Here is a 20,464-nt window from a genome sequence, read left to right on the forward strand (position 1 = left end):
TAGCCAAAGGTCGCAGTTTAGTTCTGCCTGTATTGCGATTAGGGTGCATGCACACAACAATATTTTTTGGTTCGTGTCCGTTCCACATTTTTTTCAGATCGCATCCGGATCGATTCATTTCTATGGGGCCACAAGAAAAAAATGCAGACATCCATGTGGCCAAGCCGCAAATCATAGAACATGTCCTATTCTTGTTCCTTTTGCGGACAATAAGCATTTTTTTATGGGGCCCACGAAAAGTGCGGGATGCACACGGACGTGATTTGCGGACTGCAAAATGGATACGGTCGTGTAAACACATCCTTAAGGAAAGTGAATAGAGGTGTGTTGCAATCCGCAAGCTGCTGTGACTGCGACTGACCTCCAGAGATTCAATGCCCCACTAAACAGGCTGCATGTACTGAAAGGAACCTGTCATGTTGAACATGGTGCTACAGCTGCAGGCACCATGTTATAGAGCAGATCGATATATAGTTTTATGGGAAGAAATTCTGTGTAACTTGTAATTTATTCACCTAAATTCCTGCTCATTCTGGGATTTGAAGTCCAGGAGGTGGTCTTATCAGTGATCGGCAGCCTTCCCTCTATGACGGTGTATACAGAGATAGCTGTCATCATGGATAGGACCGTCTCATTGACTTCAAAGCCCAAAGCAGGAATTTAGATGAACAAATTACAAGTTATACTGAATCTTTTCCCATAAAACTAAAACATTGAAAACAGTCCCATTAAACAGTCCGCTCAGCTTCTCCTGTTCTATCACATGCTGCCTGTAGCTTAGATTGTATTCTCATGGTGAGAATGGAGCAAATACTTGTAATTACACTACGCCGCCACGTAGTGTAATGACCAGACAGTCAAACAGCTGATTGGCAGGGGTGCTGGAGCCCCGCTGATCAGATATTGATGATCTATCCTGAGGATAAGTCATCTATATAAAGCACTGCAAAATCCCTTTACAACGTCATTTTTCTCAGCATTTTTATGTACACTGGGAGAGAAAAACAATGTAGGAATGGGCGATATGTAAAGTTTTAGTTTTCTCTCCCTATGTATCTAATACATTTATTTAAAGAGAACCTGTCATCATGAAGAATGAAATACAAGTTATACTGAATCTTTTTCCACAGATCTACATAACAGTCCACTCAGCTCCTCCTCCATAACATGAAGCCTGCAGATCAGACGCCATGTTCAGCATGACAGGTTCCCTTTTACTGATTGGTATATTTATGGCAGGATTACCTAAGAGCCAGCAGTATTTTTTATTTTAAACAATTGTAGGGTTATCTGACATTTTGAATAGTCTCAGACAACCCCTTTGAAGACCACTTCCATCGCCATTTTGGCCTTATGAAAACTGGTGGTTCTTATACAAACAGATGTGACCCGGATAAATGCACTGTAACAAACAGAACCAGCCAAGCCTTACCACAAAGTTCTTCTCAAATGATGACCCACCAAACTGTATCGGGAGACCCATCCGCAGCATTAGCTCAGACTCCGAGTCTAGTTCTCCTTCCTCCACAGGTTGGTCAGAGACATTGGACATCTCCAGCTCTTCCTGATCATCCTCTTCCTCATAATCTGCAGGAAAAACACAACTTTACACTGACTGAAACACACAGGTCTAGTTATGACTTTGTCATCAATTTATATATAATGAAGGTGTAGCTGGTATTATCCTCTGCATTGCAAAAGGTTAGATCTGCAGAAGATCCATTACATATTGGTCAAGGTGTTTCTTAAAATATCTACAGCATTTTCCAAAAGTTTGTGAGGATCTTAAAAGGGAATCTTTTACCAAATTTGTTTTCTGCCATCTGAAACCAGAGAGTGGCACATATTATTTTCTCTAATCTGGTTTAATTTTCTGATTACAGAACTTTCTATTCTATTTCCTGAAGATAACTATGGGACGACCATCTTGTCCGAGCTGTTCTTAACAGCATTTAGACTTACGCTTTACAGCAGCCACTGGGGACCAGACACAATGGATCAATGCAGAGGTCAGGAGGGAGAAGATAAGGGGTGATATCACCTATTGTGACTGCTGGATCCTGTGATATAATAGATATGTATCTATCTATCTATCTATCTATCTATCCTGCCTGTAATGATAAGCAGATAACTGCAGATAACTGCAGTAAAGTGATCTGTACAGACCAACGCCTTAGGCTCCATTCACACGTCCGCAATTTCATTCCGCATTTTGCAGAACGGAATTGCGGACCCATTCATTCCTATAGGGCAGCCCACTGTGCTGCCCGGCACAGAATTGCGGATCCGCACTTCTGGGTCCGTACTTCCGTTCCGCAAAAAAATAGAACATGTCCTATTCTTGTCTGCAATTGCGGACAAGAACAGGCATATTCTATTAGGGCCGGCAATGTGCGGTCCGCAAAATGCGGAACGCACATTGCCGCTTTCCGTGTTTTGCGGATCCGTGGCTCCGCAAAATACGTTGCGGACGTGTGAATGGAGCCTTAGGCTTATGGACCAGTGTGAAAACTGCAGGATTGTAGCCTTGTTAATACAGATATTGACAAGGAAAACTAAAAATAACATCACCAAAATGTCTCTATTGTGTTCAACATAAAACTATGATTGAGGGTACTTTCACACTTGCGTCGTTGGATTCCAGCAGGCAGTTCTGTTGCCGGAACTGTCTGCCGGATCTGGCAATCTGTATGCAAACGGATACCCTTTGTAGACGGATCCGGATCGGTCTCACAAATGCATTGCAATACCGGATCCGTCTCTCCGGTTGTCATCCGGAAAAATGGATCCAGTATTTATCTTTTTCACATTTTTAAAGGTCTGCACATGCGCAGACCGCAAAACCGCATCAGTTTTTTCTGCAACACTTGGGGCCGGATCCGGTATTAATGCATTTCAATAGATAATAAGTGTTCTGGAATTTTGGACGGAGAAGATAAGCGGTGGGAAGTGCAAGTGTTATATAGGCGATGGGAAAAATAAATTTACACCTCTTGCCATTCCAAGGTCAATACCTATATATTTTTGTCCATTGTGGTGTCTCCTGAGACCCCTCTGTGGAAGCAACAGCATGCTGCTGTATTTTCTCAGTACAAAAACCGTACAGCGACTGAACTGAAGACATCCTGAATGGATTGCTCTCCATTCAGAATGCATTAGGATAAAACTGATTATTTTTTTTCTGGTATTGAGCCACTAGGGCGGAACTCAATATCGGAAAAGTTTAACGCAAGTGTGAAAGTAGCCTTAAATAATAGGTTATTTTTTCGGATGACACATTCCCTTTAACAAGTGAATAGGGTAAAAAAAAAAAATATTAGTTATTTCGCACATTTAAGACACCTGGCTGGCATACAGTTTTTCACAATACCAACAGTCCGATGGTGTGTGTATTATGTAATTTATCAGACTTTTTGCAACTGATGACACCCTGGACCCCCACAGATTAGCCGTTTGAGAAGGCCCTAGCCAACTGACGTCATGACCATCGGTATCGTGGCCTATGCACAGCGCAGCACTAGCGCCTAGGCCACATGACCCACAACATGCCGGAATCCCCAGAGATCCAGAGGATAGATCATGAGTTACAATGAGGAGAACCCCTCTAACTATGAGCACTGTATACAGTAAAGGTCCCTGCACATAACAGCAAAAGTGCCTGAACTAATGGTCAGCTCAAGTGAGACTGCTGTTTAAGTAGCATGAACGGCGACAATCTATGGAATGTGCTGAGGAATTGCAAGTGTTATATAGGCGATGGGAAAAATAAATTTACACCTCTTGCCATTCCAAGGTCAATACCTACCGTATTAGACGGACCTAGGTTTTTGGGGAGGAAAATAAGAAAAAAAATATTTTTAACCAAAAGGTGTGCTGTGGGTTTGGTGGGTTTGGAACTAGGTGGTCTGTGGATGGCACTATTACTGGGGATCTGTGGATGACGGACACTGTTATGGGGGGATCTGTGGATGACGGACACTGTTATGGGGGGATCTGTGGATGACGGACACTGTTATGGGGGGATCTGTGGATGACGGACACTGTTATGGGGGGATCTGGGGATGACGGACACTGTTATGTGGGGATCTGTGGATGACGGACACTGTTATGGGGGGATCTGTGGATGACGGACACTGTTATGGGGGGAACTGTAGATGACGGACACTGTTATGGGGGGATCTGTGGCTTGCACTGTTATGGGGGGATCTGTGGCTTGCACTGTTATGGGGGGATCTGTGGCTGGCACTGTTACAGGGGGGGGGGGGATCTGTGGATGGCACTGTTATACATGTGTCATCCACAGACCCTCCCAGCCCATAACTGTGCCATCCACAGATCCCCCGCCGCTCCAGTATACTAATATAATATGTCTTATTCAATTAATAGTTATTAAATATGCCTCTTTATTTCTAATAGTACCTTAAATCCTAAGCGCTTCAGTACAATGCCGGCAGGCCGGGCAGCCGGCTCGTCACTCACTGACGTCACTTGCCTGCGCCGCCTGCTTCATTCTTAAAGTAGGCGGCGCAGGCACGTGACATCAGGGAGTTACGCTGCCGCCCGCCCTGCATTGTACGGATGCGCTTAGGATTTAAGGTACTATTAGGCATAAAGGGGCATATTTAATAACCATTAATTGAATATGACATATTATATTAGTATACTGGAGCGGCGGGGCGGGGCTATAGTACAGTGACTGCACCGCCCCGCCGCTATTGCCGGCCCCAGCTCCTCCTCCCAGTCCCTCCCCGAGTCCCCGCTCGCTTTACATCGCTGCCAGCGATGTAAAACTGACTGCATTCGCCGTATAACACGCAGGGGCATTTTCCCCCCATTTTGGGGGAAGAAAAAGTGCGTCTTATACGGCGAAAAATACGGTATATATTTTTGTCCATTGTGGTGTCTCCTGAGACCCCTCTGTGGAAGCAGCAGCATGTCTTCATAATAATAAACTCTACTATTTGACCTGATTCACACGACCATGATCGACCTGGGAAACACGGTCTATGCCGGCTGCATCTCCCTGGCACTGCATGCCCAAATCGAAGAGGAGTTTGAATGGAGTGCAGTAAATGGCTCCGTCAGTCCTAAAGACATTAATTTGAGTAGCTAAGCTAGGTTAACCTCCTCTTTACTGTGGTTGTGCAAAGGGAAGAAACGGAAGCCCCCCTACCCCCAATTGTTGGGAGTCCCATTGGTGTTGTCTTCAGTAATCAGACATTTATCACTTATCCTGTGGATGGATGATAAAGGTGCATTGTAGAACAACCCTTTAAATATTGAAACAGCATCCTCCGACAGACAGGAACGCAGGGAATGATTTGGTTTTGCTAAAGATACTAAAGCATCTTTTTTCTGAAACTTACAGGACAATTCAATAAAGGCTGATGTGCAAACAATACCTCTGAGAATCTTCTTATTGCTGTCAATTCCCCTCAATCCTAAATGGTACAGGTAGCGATCACTAGAAGAAAAAAGCAATAGTATATGAGGGAGGATAAGAGCACATCCAGTGATGACAGGAGGCTTAGATAACACGTGAAATCATACATCCCACAGTTACAATGCCTGTATAATTAGATTGACATATGCTGCTAAGCACAAGGATGCAGACAGGCCAGCCTCCCAGCTAAAACCACTCTTCAGTACAAGAAAACAATTGACTCTTAAAGGGAATGTGTCACCGAAACTTTTTCTGCCAGTTAAAACCAGATAGTGACACATATCCCTTTTTTCTAATGTTTCTATTTTTCAATTGCAGATTTTTTTAATTCTATTTCCTGAAGATGTTTATGGGGGTGGCCATCTTGCTTGAGCTGTTCTTAAAGGCGTTATTCTGAGAATTTACCAGCTTTTAGAGGGCTTTGTGAGTGTCGTGGCCTCTGCCTGGGCCATGTGACATCACTGTACATCGGTCACATGGCCAAGTTGCAGCTCAGCCCTGTTCAAGTCAATGGTTGCAATACCAAACACTGCCACTACATAATGTACAGCACTGTGCTTGGAAAGCTGCAGGGAACCTCACCAGAGCACTGGTGAGCGAGGAAACAGCTGGTCAGTGAGGATGCCCAGATTTTAAACCCCGCCAATGTTATAATGATGACCTATCCTGAGGATAGGTCATCATTATAAATTCCTAATAAACCCCTTTAACAGCATTTAGACATATGCTTTCCAGCAGCTATCAATGGCCATAGATGCAATGGTCAGGAGGGGACCTCACTGACTTCTATGGGAGAGTTTTCTAGACATGTTTGGTGACCTGTGCAGAGATCAGGGGGGAGCAGATAAGCTGTGATATCACCTATTGGGAACAGTGAATCCTGTGTTATCCATATATAGGTGCTGTCATTCTAATTCTGTCAAGTGATCTGTGCAAATAAAGAAGCGGCGTCTATTATTATGCTAAGGGTTCAATGTGCAGGATTTTATGTTTTTTGTTTAAATATAGACAGTGACACGGAAAATAAACATATTTTTTAAGAATTTTTGAATGTGTTATTTTTAACATAAAAACGTGATTTAAACAGATCATTTCTGATGACACATCCCGTTTAAACGGTTATGAGCTAAGAATAGAAGGAAAAACTTTGACATTTAAAGGGGTAGCATTTTAAAAGTCTGGTGTATACGGATGTAAAAACATACCAGGATGAATTTCTTCGATTTGGTAACAGCAGTGTACATGATATAGAGTGGGTGGGTGAAGGCTTACATAACCGTACCATATGACCACTTCTTCACCACACTTGGTCTATAAGGTGCACATACACCTTCAATAGTTGTTCGGAGGACGGTTCTCTCTCCTGACTTCCCCATGCAGGCTTGGCCTAGCGTGTATGTGTTTCTAATGGGGAGAGGAAGGTGCCTGGTAGCAGGCAAGAAAAAAAGGACTGTGCATTGAAATAAATGTGTGATTCTCTCCAGGGGCAGAGTCAGGAGCTCCCCATACACATTAGCTTGCCGACAGGTTCGGAGAACAATAGTCTAATGTCAATGGGGACCTTGACGACCCAGGATAACCACATAGAATACAACTGAAGTCACAATCAATCAAAAACCTCTTCAAAATACACAGGACAAAATGCTTAGCACTTACTTGAAAAAAGCTCTGGAGCAGAGACACAGAATCCGACTGTCCTCGCTCAGATCATCCACATAAAGACACATTTCTGCCACCTGATTCCACTCCACACACAGCATGGTCCTGAAGAAAACCAAACAAGTCAGGAAGCTTTATGAAAGCCTTCTGGGTTATTACACCAAACGGCACAAACAAATACTGCCCGTTTTGTTAAAGGGAATCGGTCACATTGAAAATGCAGGCCATTCTGCAGGCGGCATGCTGCTGAGCCGGTTAATACATTTGGTGCATCTTAGGCTGCATTCGCATCTGCAGCAAAAGGATCTAGCTGCCTGATCCGGGAAAAATGCTGGCTGTCGGCCAGAACAAAAACCGTTGCATGCAACAGTTTATGTTGGGCTGAAACTCAGCATTTATGCAGAAAATGGCCGGATCACCACCGGAAACCATCATAGTCAACAGGGATCCAGAGGTGATCTGTAAAATCCGGCAATGTGGAATCCAGTGAACTCTGGAAGGCTGTTCTCTGCCGGAGATGTGAACGTGGCCTTACTGCACCAGACTTTTTATCTTAGTTAATCCGCATTAATGTATTTTGGAAACGCTTTCAGGAAGAAGCCATAAAACAATAATCTCCTGATCTAAAACTGGCAGGGACTCAGCAATAACCTGCAGAGCCGCTAACAGGTCCTCTGCTGTCTCCTGGATTAGCCGGAAACAGGCGTGATATGTGGCGGGCAATATTCTGATAGTGGACTGCAGGCTTTACACTGATAATAATACAATAGTCAGTTATTAAAAACCACACTCCAGGTTCCTATTGAAAGGAAGCAGCAATTCTGATAATAAAAGAGAGTCTTGCTTTGTGCATGGGAGGATTTTCCGATAGACACCGCCATAGGATGCCACTGTACTGAATGCCGCAGTCTGCTGGGGTTTTCCATACAGCTATAGCGGTATATACCAGCCCAATGGAGGCCAAAAAGGACACAACTGCAGCCTCCATTGGCTGAATGAAGGCATGCGAATACATTTGATGAAAGCGCCAGGAATTTTCATGGTGCATATGGCAAAGACACTGCTAACACAGGGTGAAAGTAGTCCTATTAAAGCAAGAGAGCAGGTAGCGTGGCTGCTCCACTTGTCTATAATACCGTATGAAAAGGAAAGAGCACAACAAAAATTAAAAGAAAAAAAGATTGTGTCATGAAACATGTTCTAGATTTTTCAAACTAGCCCCTGAATCTGAAAACTTTTTGTATAGCCTGCAAGCTATCCAATAAAATGTCTCTGTATAGCGCCACCTGCTGTTTGTTCTTCTCCTTATTTTATTTCCATCTCGCCGATCTGGTCGAACATGCTCAGTTTAAATCTTCAGCTGCCGCCAGCCATATGTTCTGTTAGAAGCTGTGGCAGTTACAGGGAGAGAACTGCAGCAGAAAGGACATTACCCCTGAGCTGCCAGACTGAAGATAACCTAGCAGAGCAATTGGAGCAGTGCATTTGGAGATCTCTGGACACATGTGAGATACAGGGCTGGTTCTAGCTTTGATAGGAAGGAACTTTCATGTACTACATGATTTAATATTTTTTTTTATCATAAACCCTCGAAACACTATTTAAACCGCATAGAAACCTATTTACAGAGATGTTGGTTTGTTTTTGTGTTTTATTTGTTGCCGATTTAAACCATTGAAGTCTATGGGGAAAACAGGTGAAGAATTTTTGCTCCATTTTTTGACAAATTTTAGGTGCAGGCACATTAGCAAGTCTAGGCCATAGTGTGGAAGCAGCCATAGACGTTTCATACATTTCCACCAATGTGTGAAGAACACCTAAGACTACCTACACATGGGTGCGGCCAGGGAGCAGAGAAGGCCCTTCATTCTCAGGGGTCAATGGGGGCTCCAGAGGTCTAACCTCTACCAATCATAAAGTGATCTAGTGATGTATTCTAGTGATATTCCACCACTTTTTAAGGGTGTCAACAACCAGATATTACAGAAACTCACATGTGCACAGACCGGACCTGTGGTTGTCTTCTCACCTGCTAGGAGAAGTGCAGTTCTAGAAGAGAATCATAAGACCGATGAGTTCTTCTTAGAAATACGTTTCTGTGGTTAGAAATAAAACAAAATTATATTTCAGCTCTGTAAACCATTAAAAATAATTTACTGTACTGGAGATACCATTTGGTACAGAAGACCCATCATATTAATGGAGAATGTCAGAACTATAGTCGATGTATTGTGGGGTTCATAAAGATACACTGGACCTGCAAAAACCGTGAAGACATTAAATGGGTTGTCTCACTTCAGCAAATGGCCTTTATCTTGTAGAGGAAGTTAATACAAGGCATTTCCTAATGCATTGTGATTGTCCATATTGATTCATTTTTCCATCTCATTATACACTGCTCCTATCCAGGGGTTATGACCATCCTGCAATCCAGCAGCAGTGGTCGTGCTTGCACACTAGAGAAAAAAAACACCAGCCTATGAGTGCTCCCACAGTCCCGGCCACAAGAGAAGCAGGCAATTTTTACTATAGTGTATAAGCACGGCCACTGCTGCTGGAATGCCATTTGCTGAAATGCGACAACCCCTTTAACCCCTAAGGGAACAGGCAATTTTTTGCAAATCTGACCAGTGTCGCTTTAAGTGGTGATAACTTTAAAACACTTTGACTTATCCAGGCCATTCTGAGATTGTTTTTTCGTCACATTGTACTTCATGACACTGGTAAAATGGAGTAAAAAAAATTAATTTTTATTTATAAAAAAAAATACAAAATTTGCCAAAAATGTGGAAAAATTAGCAAATTTCCAAGTTTCAATTTATCTACTTCTATAATACATAGTAATACCTACAAAAATAGTTATTACATTCCTCATATGTCTACTTTACGTTTGGATCATTTTGGGAATGACATTAAATTTTTTGGGGATGTTACAAGGCTTAGAAGTTTAGAAGCAAATCTTGAAATGTTTCTGAAATTTTCAAAAACCCACTTTTTAAGGACCAGTTCAGGTCTGAAGTCACTTTGTGAGGCTTACATAATAGAAACCACCCAAAAATGACCCCATTCTAGAAACTACACCCCTCAGGGTATTCAAAACTGATTTTACAAACTTTGTTTACCCTTTAGGTGTTCCACAAGAAATAATGGAAAATAGAGATACAAATTCAAAATTTCACTTATTTGGCAGATTTTCCATTTTAATATTTTTTTTTCCAGTTGCAAACAGCCAAACAAAACTCAATATTTATGGCTCTGATTCTGTAGTTTACAGAAACACCCCATATATGGTCGTAAACCGCTGTACGGTCACACGGTAGGGCGCAGAAGGAAAGGAATGCCATATGGTTTTTGGAAGGACAATTTTGCTGGACTGGTTTTTTGACACCATGTCCCATTTGAAGCCCCCCTGATGCACCACTAGAGTAGAAACGCCAAAAAAGTGACCCCATTTTAGAAACTACGGGATAGGGTGGCAGTTTTGTTGGTACTAGTTTAGGGTACATATGATTTTTGGTTGCTCTATATTGCACTTGTGAGGCATGGTAACAAGAAATAGCTGTTTTGGCACAGTTTTTATTTTTTGTTATTTACAACATTCATCTGACAGGTTAGATCATGAGGTATTTTTATAGACCAGGTTGTCACGGACGCGGCGATACCCAATATGTACGGTATACTATTTTTATTTATGTGAGTTTTACACAATGATTTCATTTTTGAAACAACTATAGTCTGAGAGCCATAGTTTTTTCAGCTTTTGGGCGATTATCTTGGGTAGGGTACAATTTTTGCAGGATGAGATGACTGTTTGGCACTATTTTGGGGTGAGTATGACTTTTTGATCGCTTGCTATTACACTTTTTGTGATGTAAGATGACAAAAAATTGCTTTTTTTTTACACCGTTTTTATTTTTTAACGGTATTCACCTGAGGGGTTAGGTCATGTGATATTTTTATAGAGCAAGTTATTACTGACACGGCGATAACTAATATGTATCCATTTTTTTTATTTATGTAAGTTTTACACAATGATTTCATTTTTGAAACAAAAAAAATCATGTTTTAGTGTTTCCATAGTCTGAGAGATAGTTTTTTCAGTTTTTGGGCGATTATCTTGGGTAGGGTATGATTTCTGCGGGATGAGATGACTGTTTGATTGGCACTATTTTGGGGTGAGTATGAGGCTAGTTTCACACTAGCGTTCGGCTGTCCGCTCGTGAGCTCCGTTTGAAGGGGCTCACGAGCGGACCCGAACGCTTCCGTCCAGCCCTGATGCAGTCTGAATGGATGCGGATCCGCTCAGACTGCATCAGTCTGGCGGCGTTCAGCCTCCACTCCGCTCAGCAGGCGGACACCTGAACGCTACTTGCAGCGTTCGGGTGTCCGCCTGGCCGTGCGGAGGCGTGCAGATCCGTCCAGACTTACAATGTAAGTCAATGGGGACGGATCCGTTTGAAGATGCCACAATATGGCTCAATCTTCAAGCGGATCCGTCCCCCATTGACTTTCAATGTAAAAGTCTGGACGGATCCGCTCAGGCTAATTTCACACTTAGCTTTTTTTTGCTAATATAATGCAGACGGATCCGTTCTGAATGGGGCCTCCGTCTGCATTATTATGATCGGATCCGTTCGAACGCTAGTGTGAAAGTAGCCTTACTTTTTGATCGCTTGCTATTACACTTTTTGTCACACCGGCAGGGTGTCACAAAAAATGTCACACCGTTTTTTTTAATATTTTTTTTACGGTATTCCTCTTAGGGGTTAGGTCAGGTGATATTTTTATAGAGCAAGTAATTACGGACACGGAGATACCTAATATGTATACTTTTTTTTTTATATATGTTTTACACAATGATTTAATAAAAAAAAATATATAAATCATGTTTTAGTGTCTCCATATTCTGAGAGCCATAGTTTTTTCAGTTTTGGGGAGATTATCTTAGGTAGGGTCTCATTTTTTTGTGGGATGAGATGATGGTATGAGTGGCACTATTTTGGGGTGCATATGACTTTTTGATCGCTTGCTATTACACTTTTTGTGATGTAAGGTGACAAAAAAATGGTTTATTTAGCACAGTTTTTATTTTTTATGGTGTTCATCTGAGGGGTTAGGTCATGTGATGTGTTTATAGAGCTGGTCGATACCGACGTGGCAATACCTAATATGCACACTTTTTTTTATTTATGTAAGTTTTACACAATAGCAACTTTTTAACCCCTTAAGGACCGAGGACGTACCGGTACGCCCTATTTCCCGAGTCCTTAAGGACCGAGGACGTACCGGTACGTCCTGACTTAAAATCTGCATTCCGGCGCCGCAGGGGTTAATCGGAACGGGACGCCGGCTGAAATCATTCAGCCGGCATCCCGTAACAACGCAGGGGGGGGTCATTGGACCCCCCCGTATCGGCGATCGCAGAAAACCGCAGGTCAATTCAGACCTGCGGTTTTCTGCGTTTCCGGTCCATTCGGGTGTCCTGTGACCCGATGAACCGGAAAAAGACTGCGATCGGTGGCGTAATTTTACACCACCAATCGCAGTCCGAGGATTTGCAGAGGCGGAGCTGGCCCTGGTGCTGAACGCCGCTGTCCAGGGTGCTGATTGGTGCAGGGGAGAGAGGCGCGAGATTCAAACTTCCTGCGCTCCTCTCTCCCCTCCTCTTCCTGTCCAGCACCCTGACCGTGCAGCATCGTCCAGCACCAGCTCCTGTGTCCCCCTAAATCGGCATCCATCACCCTCCTGCACCCATCGCCACCCAGGTAGGTTAGGGTCAGTGAGGGAGAGGCACCGTTAGGCAGGGAAAGAAGGGAAAAGTTAGAAAAAAAAAAAAAAAAAAAACACATTTATTCCAACTTTTTTTTTTTACAACTTTCAGACCCCAGACCCCACGCCACTTGCCCCCCCCGCATCCCCCCCACCACCAGCCCCCCCCCCCACCACCAGCCCCCCCCCCCCCCCCCCACCAACCCCCTCCCCCCACCACCAGACCCTTCCCCCACCACCACATTTTTTTTTTTTCTGCGTGCGCTGACTGGCCGGCACTTTTTAGCGTCCGTCCACTGTTAGCGCATCGCCCGCCCCACCACCCCACCGACCGCTGATCAGCGTTGAACCGCAGATCAGCAAGTTTGAACTTTTTTTTTTTTTTTTTTTCCTAACACATTTTGTTTGCCTGGACTTTTTAGTACGTGAACACCCGTGCCCCCACACACACGCACATAGAATAAAGGTTTACACGCACGCACATACACACGCACACACACACACCCATGGCCCGCCGGGTGTTCTCAGCCGAGGAGGCATATGCCCAGATTGCCTCCGACTCTGAGAGCCCCAGTGAGGATGAGGATGACCCCACGTTCCTTTTGTCATCCGCATCCTCCTCATCATCATCGGATGACGATGAGCCACCAAGGCAGCGGAGACGCCGCCAGGCGGAGCCAGGGGCCACACATGCTAGGGATCCTGTGGCCCACCCTAGTACGAGCCGCCCTGGGGTTCGTACTGGTTTCCCGGCCCACCAAATAAGTTCACCGGAGCCCCCTGCCGATGAACTTAGCTGGTGTCCCCCAGTGGACTTTGAGCCTGAGATTCCGGATTTCGCTGGCAATCCTGGAATCCAGATTCCCACAGTGGGGTTTACTGAAATAGACTTTTTTAGTTTTTTTTTCAGTAACCCACTGGTGAATTTGATGGTGGAGCAGACGAATCTGTACGCCCAACAGTTCGTCGCTCAAAACCCAGGCTCAGTTTTGGCTAGACCCGGTGGCTGGACGCCGGTCAGTGCAGCCGAGATGAGGACATTTTGGGGCCTCGTGCTGCATATGGGTCTAGTCCAAAAACCCAGTGTCAGGCAATACTGGAGTGGGGACGTCCTATACCAGACCCCACTGTACAGTATGGTCATGACACGTCACCGGTTTGAGGCCATCCGGAAATGTCTGCATTATTCCGATAATGCAGCATGTCCCCCCCGAGGTGATCCTGCCTATGACCGGCTGTACAAGATACGGCCGGTCATCGATCACTTTGGGGCCACATTTCAGCAGGCCTACGTACCTGGAAGGGAGGTCGCGGTTGATGAGTCTCTCGTTGCGTTCAAGGGGAGACTCAGTTTCCGCCAATACATTCCCACAAAGCGGGCGAGGTATGGCGTGAAGCTATACAAAATTTGTGAGAGTACCTCAGGGTACACTTACAAATTTCGTGTGTACGAGGGGCGAGATTCCCGGATTCAACCACCAGAATGTCCCCCCACTCTGGGTGTTACCGGGAAACTCGTGTGGGACCTTATGTACCCACTGCTGGATAAGGGTTACCACTTGTACGTGGACAACTTTTATACCAGCATTCCCTTGTTCAGGTCCCTTGCCGCCAGATCCACGTTCGCTTGTGGGACCGTGCGGAAAAATCAACGCGGCCTCCCTGCCTACCCCCTCCAGGTACCTATCCCCAGGGGTGAGACCCGTGCACTTACCAGTGGAAACCTGTTGCTGGTCAGGTATAAGGACAAGAGGGATGTCCTTATGCTGTCCACAATCCACGGTAACAGCACCACCCCAGTCCCTGTGCGAGGTACCGCGGCAACGGTCCTCAAGCCCGATTGTATCGTCGACTACAATCGGTATATGGGAGGAGTTGATCTCTCTGATCAAGTCCTCACGCCATATAACGCCATGCGCAAAACCCGGGCATGGTACAAAAAAGTTGCGGTCTACATGGTGCAGGTTGCCATGTACAACTCTTTTGTACTATCCCGAAGCGCTGGCAGCACAGGGACATTCCTCCAATTCTATGAGGCAGTCCTCAAAGACCTGATCTTTTCGGACCGGGAAAGAGCAGGCCGGAGTACCTCGGGAACTGGAGGCGCCCGGATCGTCCCTGGCCAACACTTTCCAGGTGTGGTCCCCCATACTGGAAAGAAGGGACAAACCCAAAAAAAGTGCAGAGTGTGTCACAAGAGGGGGATACGGAAGGACACCACAACTCAATGTGACACGTGCCCCGATCATCCGGGCCTCTGCATTATCGATTGCTTCAGGGAGTATCACACTTCCATGGAGTACTAAATTTTTATAATCCCCAACAGTTCACTAGAGAACATAAAACACTATGGCTCTCAGACTTTGGAGACACGAAAACAATTTTTCTTTCCCCAAAAAATATTAGTTTTAGTGCAGGCATCCTCAAACTGCGGCCCTCCAGATGTTGTAAAACTATAACTCCCAGCATGCCCAGACAACCTACAGCCATCATCAGGGCATGGTGGGAATTGTAGTTTTACAACATCTGGAGGGCCGCAGTTTTAGGATGCCTGCTTAGTGTCTCCAAAGTCTGAGAGCCATACATATTGGGCATCGTCGCGTGCGTAAAAGTCGTCGCTATAAAAATAACTTTTTACCAAACGCCTCGGATGAACGGTGTTAAAAATATAAAATAAAAACGGTGCCAAAACACCTATTTTTGGGCAAAATTTAAATTTAAATCCATTTTGCCGGTAATAAAGCAAGGGTTAACAGCCAAACAAAACTAAACATTTATTGCCCCAATTCTGTAGTTTGCAGAAACACCCCATATGTGGTCGTAAATGGCTATATAGCCGCACGGCAGGGCATAGAACGAAGGGAACTCCATACGGTTTCTGGAAGGCAGATTTTGATGGACAGTTTTTTTTTTTTACACCATGTCCCATTAGAAGCCCCCCCTGATGTAGCCTAGACTAGAAACTCCAAAAAAGTGACCCCATCTAAGAAACTACACCCCTCAAGGTATTCAAAAATTACTTTACAAACTATGTTAACCCTTTAGGTGTTCCACAAAACTAAATAGCGAATGTAGAAACAATTTTAGTATTACATTTTTTTGTTACATTGCCTCAAAAAAGAGTAATATAGAGCAACCAAAAATCTAATTTACCCCAAAAATTGTCCCAAAACAACAACCACCTTATCCCGTAGTTTCCTAGATGGGGTCACTTTTATGGAGTTTCTACTCTAGGGGTGCATCAGGGGGCTTGAAAGGGTACATGGTGTAAATAAACCAGTCCAGCAAAATCTGCCTTCCAAAAACCGTATGGCGTTCCCCTTCTTCTATGTCCTGCCGTTTAGCCAAACAGTAGTTTACGACCACATATGGGGTGTTTTTGCAAACTACAGAATCAGGGCAACCCATTTTGAGTGTTGTTTGGCAGTTAACCCTTGTTTTACTCCTGGAAAAAATTGATTATATTGGAAAATTTTCCAAAAAATAGACATTTCTAAATTGTTTCTCCATCTGCCATTAACTCTTGTGGAACACCTAAAGGGTTAACAAAGTTTGTAAACCCAGTTTTGAATACCTTGAGGGGTGTACTTTCTTAGATGGAGTCACTTTTTTGAAATTTCTATTCTAGGGGTGCAACAGGGGGCTTCAAATGGGACATGGTATAAACAAAACCAGTCCTGCAAAATCTGCCTTCCAAAACCCATATGGTGTTCCCCTCCTTCTATGTGCTACCGTTCGGCCAAACAGTAGTTTACGACCACATATGGGGTGTTTTTGCAAACTACAGAATCAGGGCAACCCATTTTGAGTGTTGTTTGGCAGTTAACCCTTGTTTTACTCCTGGAAAAAATTGATTATATTGGAAAATTTTCCAAAAAATAGAAATTTCAAAATTGTTTCTCCATCTGCCATTAACTCTTGTGGAACACCTAAAGGGTTAACAAAGTTTGTAAACCCAGTTTTGAATACCTTGAGGGGTGTACTTTCTTAGATGGAGTCACTTTTTTGAAATTTCTATTCTAGGGGTGCAACAGGGGGCTTCAAATGGGACATGGTATAAACAAAACCAGTCCTGCAAAATCTGCCTTCCAAAACCCATATGGTGTTCCCCTCCTTCTATGTGCTACCGTTCGGCCAAACAGTAGTTTACGACCACATATGGGGTGTTTTTGCAAACTACAGAATCAGGGCAACCCATTTTGAGTGTTGTTTGGCAGTTAACCCTTGTTTTACTCCTGGAAAAAATTGATTATATTGGAAAATTTTCCAAAAAATAGAAATTTCAAAATTGTTTCTCCATCTGCCATTAACTCTTGTGGAACACCTAAAGGGTTAACAAAGTTTGTAAACCCAGTTTTGAATACCTTGAGGGGTGTACTTTCTTAGATGGAGTCACTTTTTTGAAATTTCTATTCTAGGGGTGCAACAGGGGGCTTCAAATGGGACATGGTATAAACAAAACCAGTCCTGCAAAATCTGCCTTCCAAAACCCATATGGTGTTCCCCTCCTTCTATGTGCTACCGTTCGGCCAAACAGTAGTTTACGACCACATATGGGGTGTTTCTGCAAACTACAGATTCAGGGCAACCCATTTTGAGTGTTGTTTGGCAGTTAACCCTTGTTTTACTCCTGGAAAAAATTGATTATATTGGAAAATTTTCCAAAAAATAGAAATTTCTAAATTGTTTCTCCATCTGCCATTAACTCTTGTGGAACACCTAAAGGGTTAACAAAGTTTGTAAACCCAGTTTTGAATACCTTGAGGGGTGTACTTTCTTAGATGGAGTCACTTTTTTGAAATTTCTATTCTAGGGGTGCAACAGGGGGCTTCAAATGGGACATGGTATAAACAAAACCAGTCCTGCAAAATCTGCCTTCCAAAACCCATATGGTGTTCCCCTCCTTCTATGTGCTACCGTTCGGCCAAACAGTAGTTTACGACCACATATGGGGTGTTTCTGCAAACTACAGAATCAGGGCAACCCATTTTGAGTGTTGTTTGGCAGTTAACCCTTGTTTTACTCCTGGAAAAAATTGATTATATTGGAAAATTTTCCAAAAAATAGAAATTTCAAAATTGTTTCTCCATCTGCCATTAACTCTTGTGGAACACCTAAAGGGTTAACAAAGTTTGTAAACCCAGTTTTGAATACCTTGAGGGGTGTACTTTCTTAGATGGAGTCACTTTTTTGAAATTTCTATTCTAGGGGTGCAACAGGGGGCTTCAAATGGGACATGGTATAAACAAAACCAGTCCTGCAAAATCTGCCTTCCAAAACCCATATGGTGTTCCCCTCCTTCTATGTGCTACCGTTCGGCCAAACAGTAGTTTACGACCACATATGGGGTGTTTCTGCAAACTACAGAATCAGGGCAACCCATTTTGAGTGTTGTTTGGCAGTTAACCCTTGTTTTACTCCTGGAAAAAATTGATTATATTGGAAAATTTTCCAAAAAATAGAAATTTCAAAATTGTTTCTCCATCTGCCATCAACTCTTGTGGAAGACCTAAAGGGTTAATAAAGTTTGAAAAAACAGTTTTGAATACCTTGAGGGGTGTAGTTTCTAGAATGGGGTCATTTTTGGGAGGTTTCTATTATCTAAGCCTCACAATATGACTGCAAACCTGAACTGGTCCATAAAAAGTGGGATTTTGAAGATTTCTCAAAAATTTCAAATTTTGCTTCTAAACTTCTAAGCATTGTAACATCCCCAAAAAATAAAATATCATTCCCAAAACAATTCAAACATGAAGTAGACATATGGGGAATGTAAAGTCATCACAATTTTTGGGGGTATTACTATGTATTACAGAAGTAGAGAAACTGAAACTTTGAAATTTGCTAATTTTTCAAAATTTTTGGTAAAAAATGTATTTTTTATGCAAAAAAATTAACTTTTTTGACCCAATTTTAGCAGTGTCATGAAGTACAATATGTGACGAAAAAACAATCTCAGAACGGCCTGGGTAAGTCGAAGCGTTTTAAAGTTATGAGCACTTAAAGTGACACTGGTCAGATTTGCAAAAAATGGCCTGGTCCTTAAGGTGAAAATGAGCCTGGTCCTTAAGGGGTTAAAACAAAAAAAATTATGTTTTAGTGTCTCCATATTCTGAGCCATAGCTTTTTAACTTCTTTGGCGATTGTCTCAGATAGGGGCTCATTTTTTGCGAGATGAGGTGACGGTTAGATTGGTACTATTTTGGTGGGCATACGCCTTTTTGATCGCTTGCTGTTGTACTTTTTGCGATGTAAGGTGAAAAAAAATTGCTTATTTAGCAAAGTTTTTATTTTTTACGGTGTTCATCTGAGGGGTTAGGTCATGTGATATTTTTATAGAGACGATCGATACGGACGCGGCGATACCTAATATGTGAACTTTTTTTTACAATTTTTTTACCATTTTTTTTTATTTGGGGAAAATGACGTTTTTGTTTATTTTTACTTGAAACTTTAAAAAAAAATTGGGGGGGGGGGGGGACGACTTTATTTTTTTAACTTTCTTTCACTTTATTTTTGATCCCACTTTGGGACTTCAACTTTCTGGGGTCTAATCCCCTTTACAATGCATTCCAATATTCATTCTTCTGTATTGGAATGCATTGGCTGTATGAGTATAACAGTGTGTATTACTCATACAGCTTCCTGCCTGTGAGATCCAGGGGCCTGGATCTCGCAGGCTCGTCACCGGAAGGCAGCGCCGATGCCTAAGAATGGGAGAAGAGGGCACAATACTAGCATAACTACTGTGTGGTGGCATAAACGGGGAATAATTACTATGTCGGGGCATATAGGGGACTGGGTGGGATTAGGTGTTTAGTTATGCTTTGGGTGGAGTTAGAGGTGTGGCCTAGTGCAGAACAAAATTGTGTCCCTCTTCCTTCTTTTCAAAAGTTGGGAGTCCACCCCTGCTGATAGGACCGCCTGTATGACACCTTAGCATGGAAAGGGAAGATCTGCCGGTCATCTGAAGACATGCGGATCTGTTGTCTGGTGTGAACGACGTTGCAGCCATAGACAAGATGACCTTTTCCACAAATCTCAGCTTTTGGGCGCCATTTGTGTCAAGAAGAAAAAGTGCTGCAAGTGGTGGATGTCCAAAACCTGTAGTGGATCACCATGCCTACATGTACCTGTGTGTATGTATGTGTATAGACATGTGTGTGTCATGACACATTTATATAAGCATGCACAAAAGCAGACACTTTACATGATGCAGTAAATAAGAGCTGCAACTCTACATAGAAATACACATATATCATGTACTGTCCATACACACATATAACATGTACTGTCCATACACACATATAACATGTACTGTCCATACACACATATAACATGTACTGTCCATACACACATATAACATGTACTGTCCATACACACATATAACATGTACTGTCCATACACACATATAACATGTACTGTCCATACACACATATACATGTACTGTCCATACACACATATAACATGTACTGTCCATACACACATACATATATATATATATATATATATACACACACACACATAACATGCACTGTCCATACACACACACACACACATATAACATGCACTGTCCATACACACACACATATA

At 43.2% G+C, this 20,464-nt stretch overlaps 1 protein-coding gene across 1 annotated transcript in view; it reads right to left on the minus strand.

The window, feature by feature from the left end:
- LOC122939317 (trimethylguanosine synthase-like) overlaps nt 1–20,464 on the minus strand; it is a 51,974-nt gene that overhangs the window by 31,136 nt on the left and 374 nt on the right. Inside the window, exons 2-5 of the mRNA XM_044295387.1 lie at nt 9,132–9,198; nt 7,100–7,207; nt 5,403–5,464; nt 1,433–1,587 (exon numbers count right to left, since the gene is read on the minus strand). Of these exons, the coding sequence (XP_044151322.1) occupies nt 1,433–1,587; nt 5,403–5,464; nt 7,100–7,203 (321 nt within the window). The 5' untranslated portion in view covers nt 7,204–7,207; nt 9,132–9,198. The remainder of the gene's footprint in view (nt 1–1,432; nt 1,588–5,402; nt 5,465–7,099; nt 7,208–9,131; nt 9,199–20,464) is intronic.

Source organism: Bufo gargarizans, chromosome 5 (genome assembly GCF_014858855.1).
Source record: "Bufo gargarizans isolate SCDJY-AF-19 chromosome 5, ASM1485885v1, whole genome shotgun sequence".
NCBI classification, from domain to species: domain Eukaryota; kingdom Metazoa; phylum Chordata; class Amphibia; order Anura; family Bufonidae; genus Bufo; species Bufo gargarizans.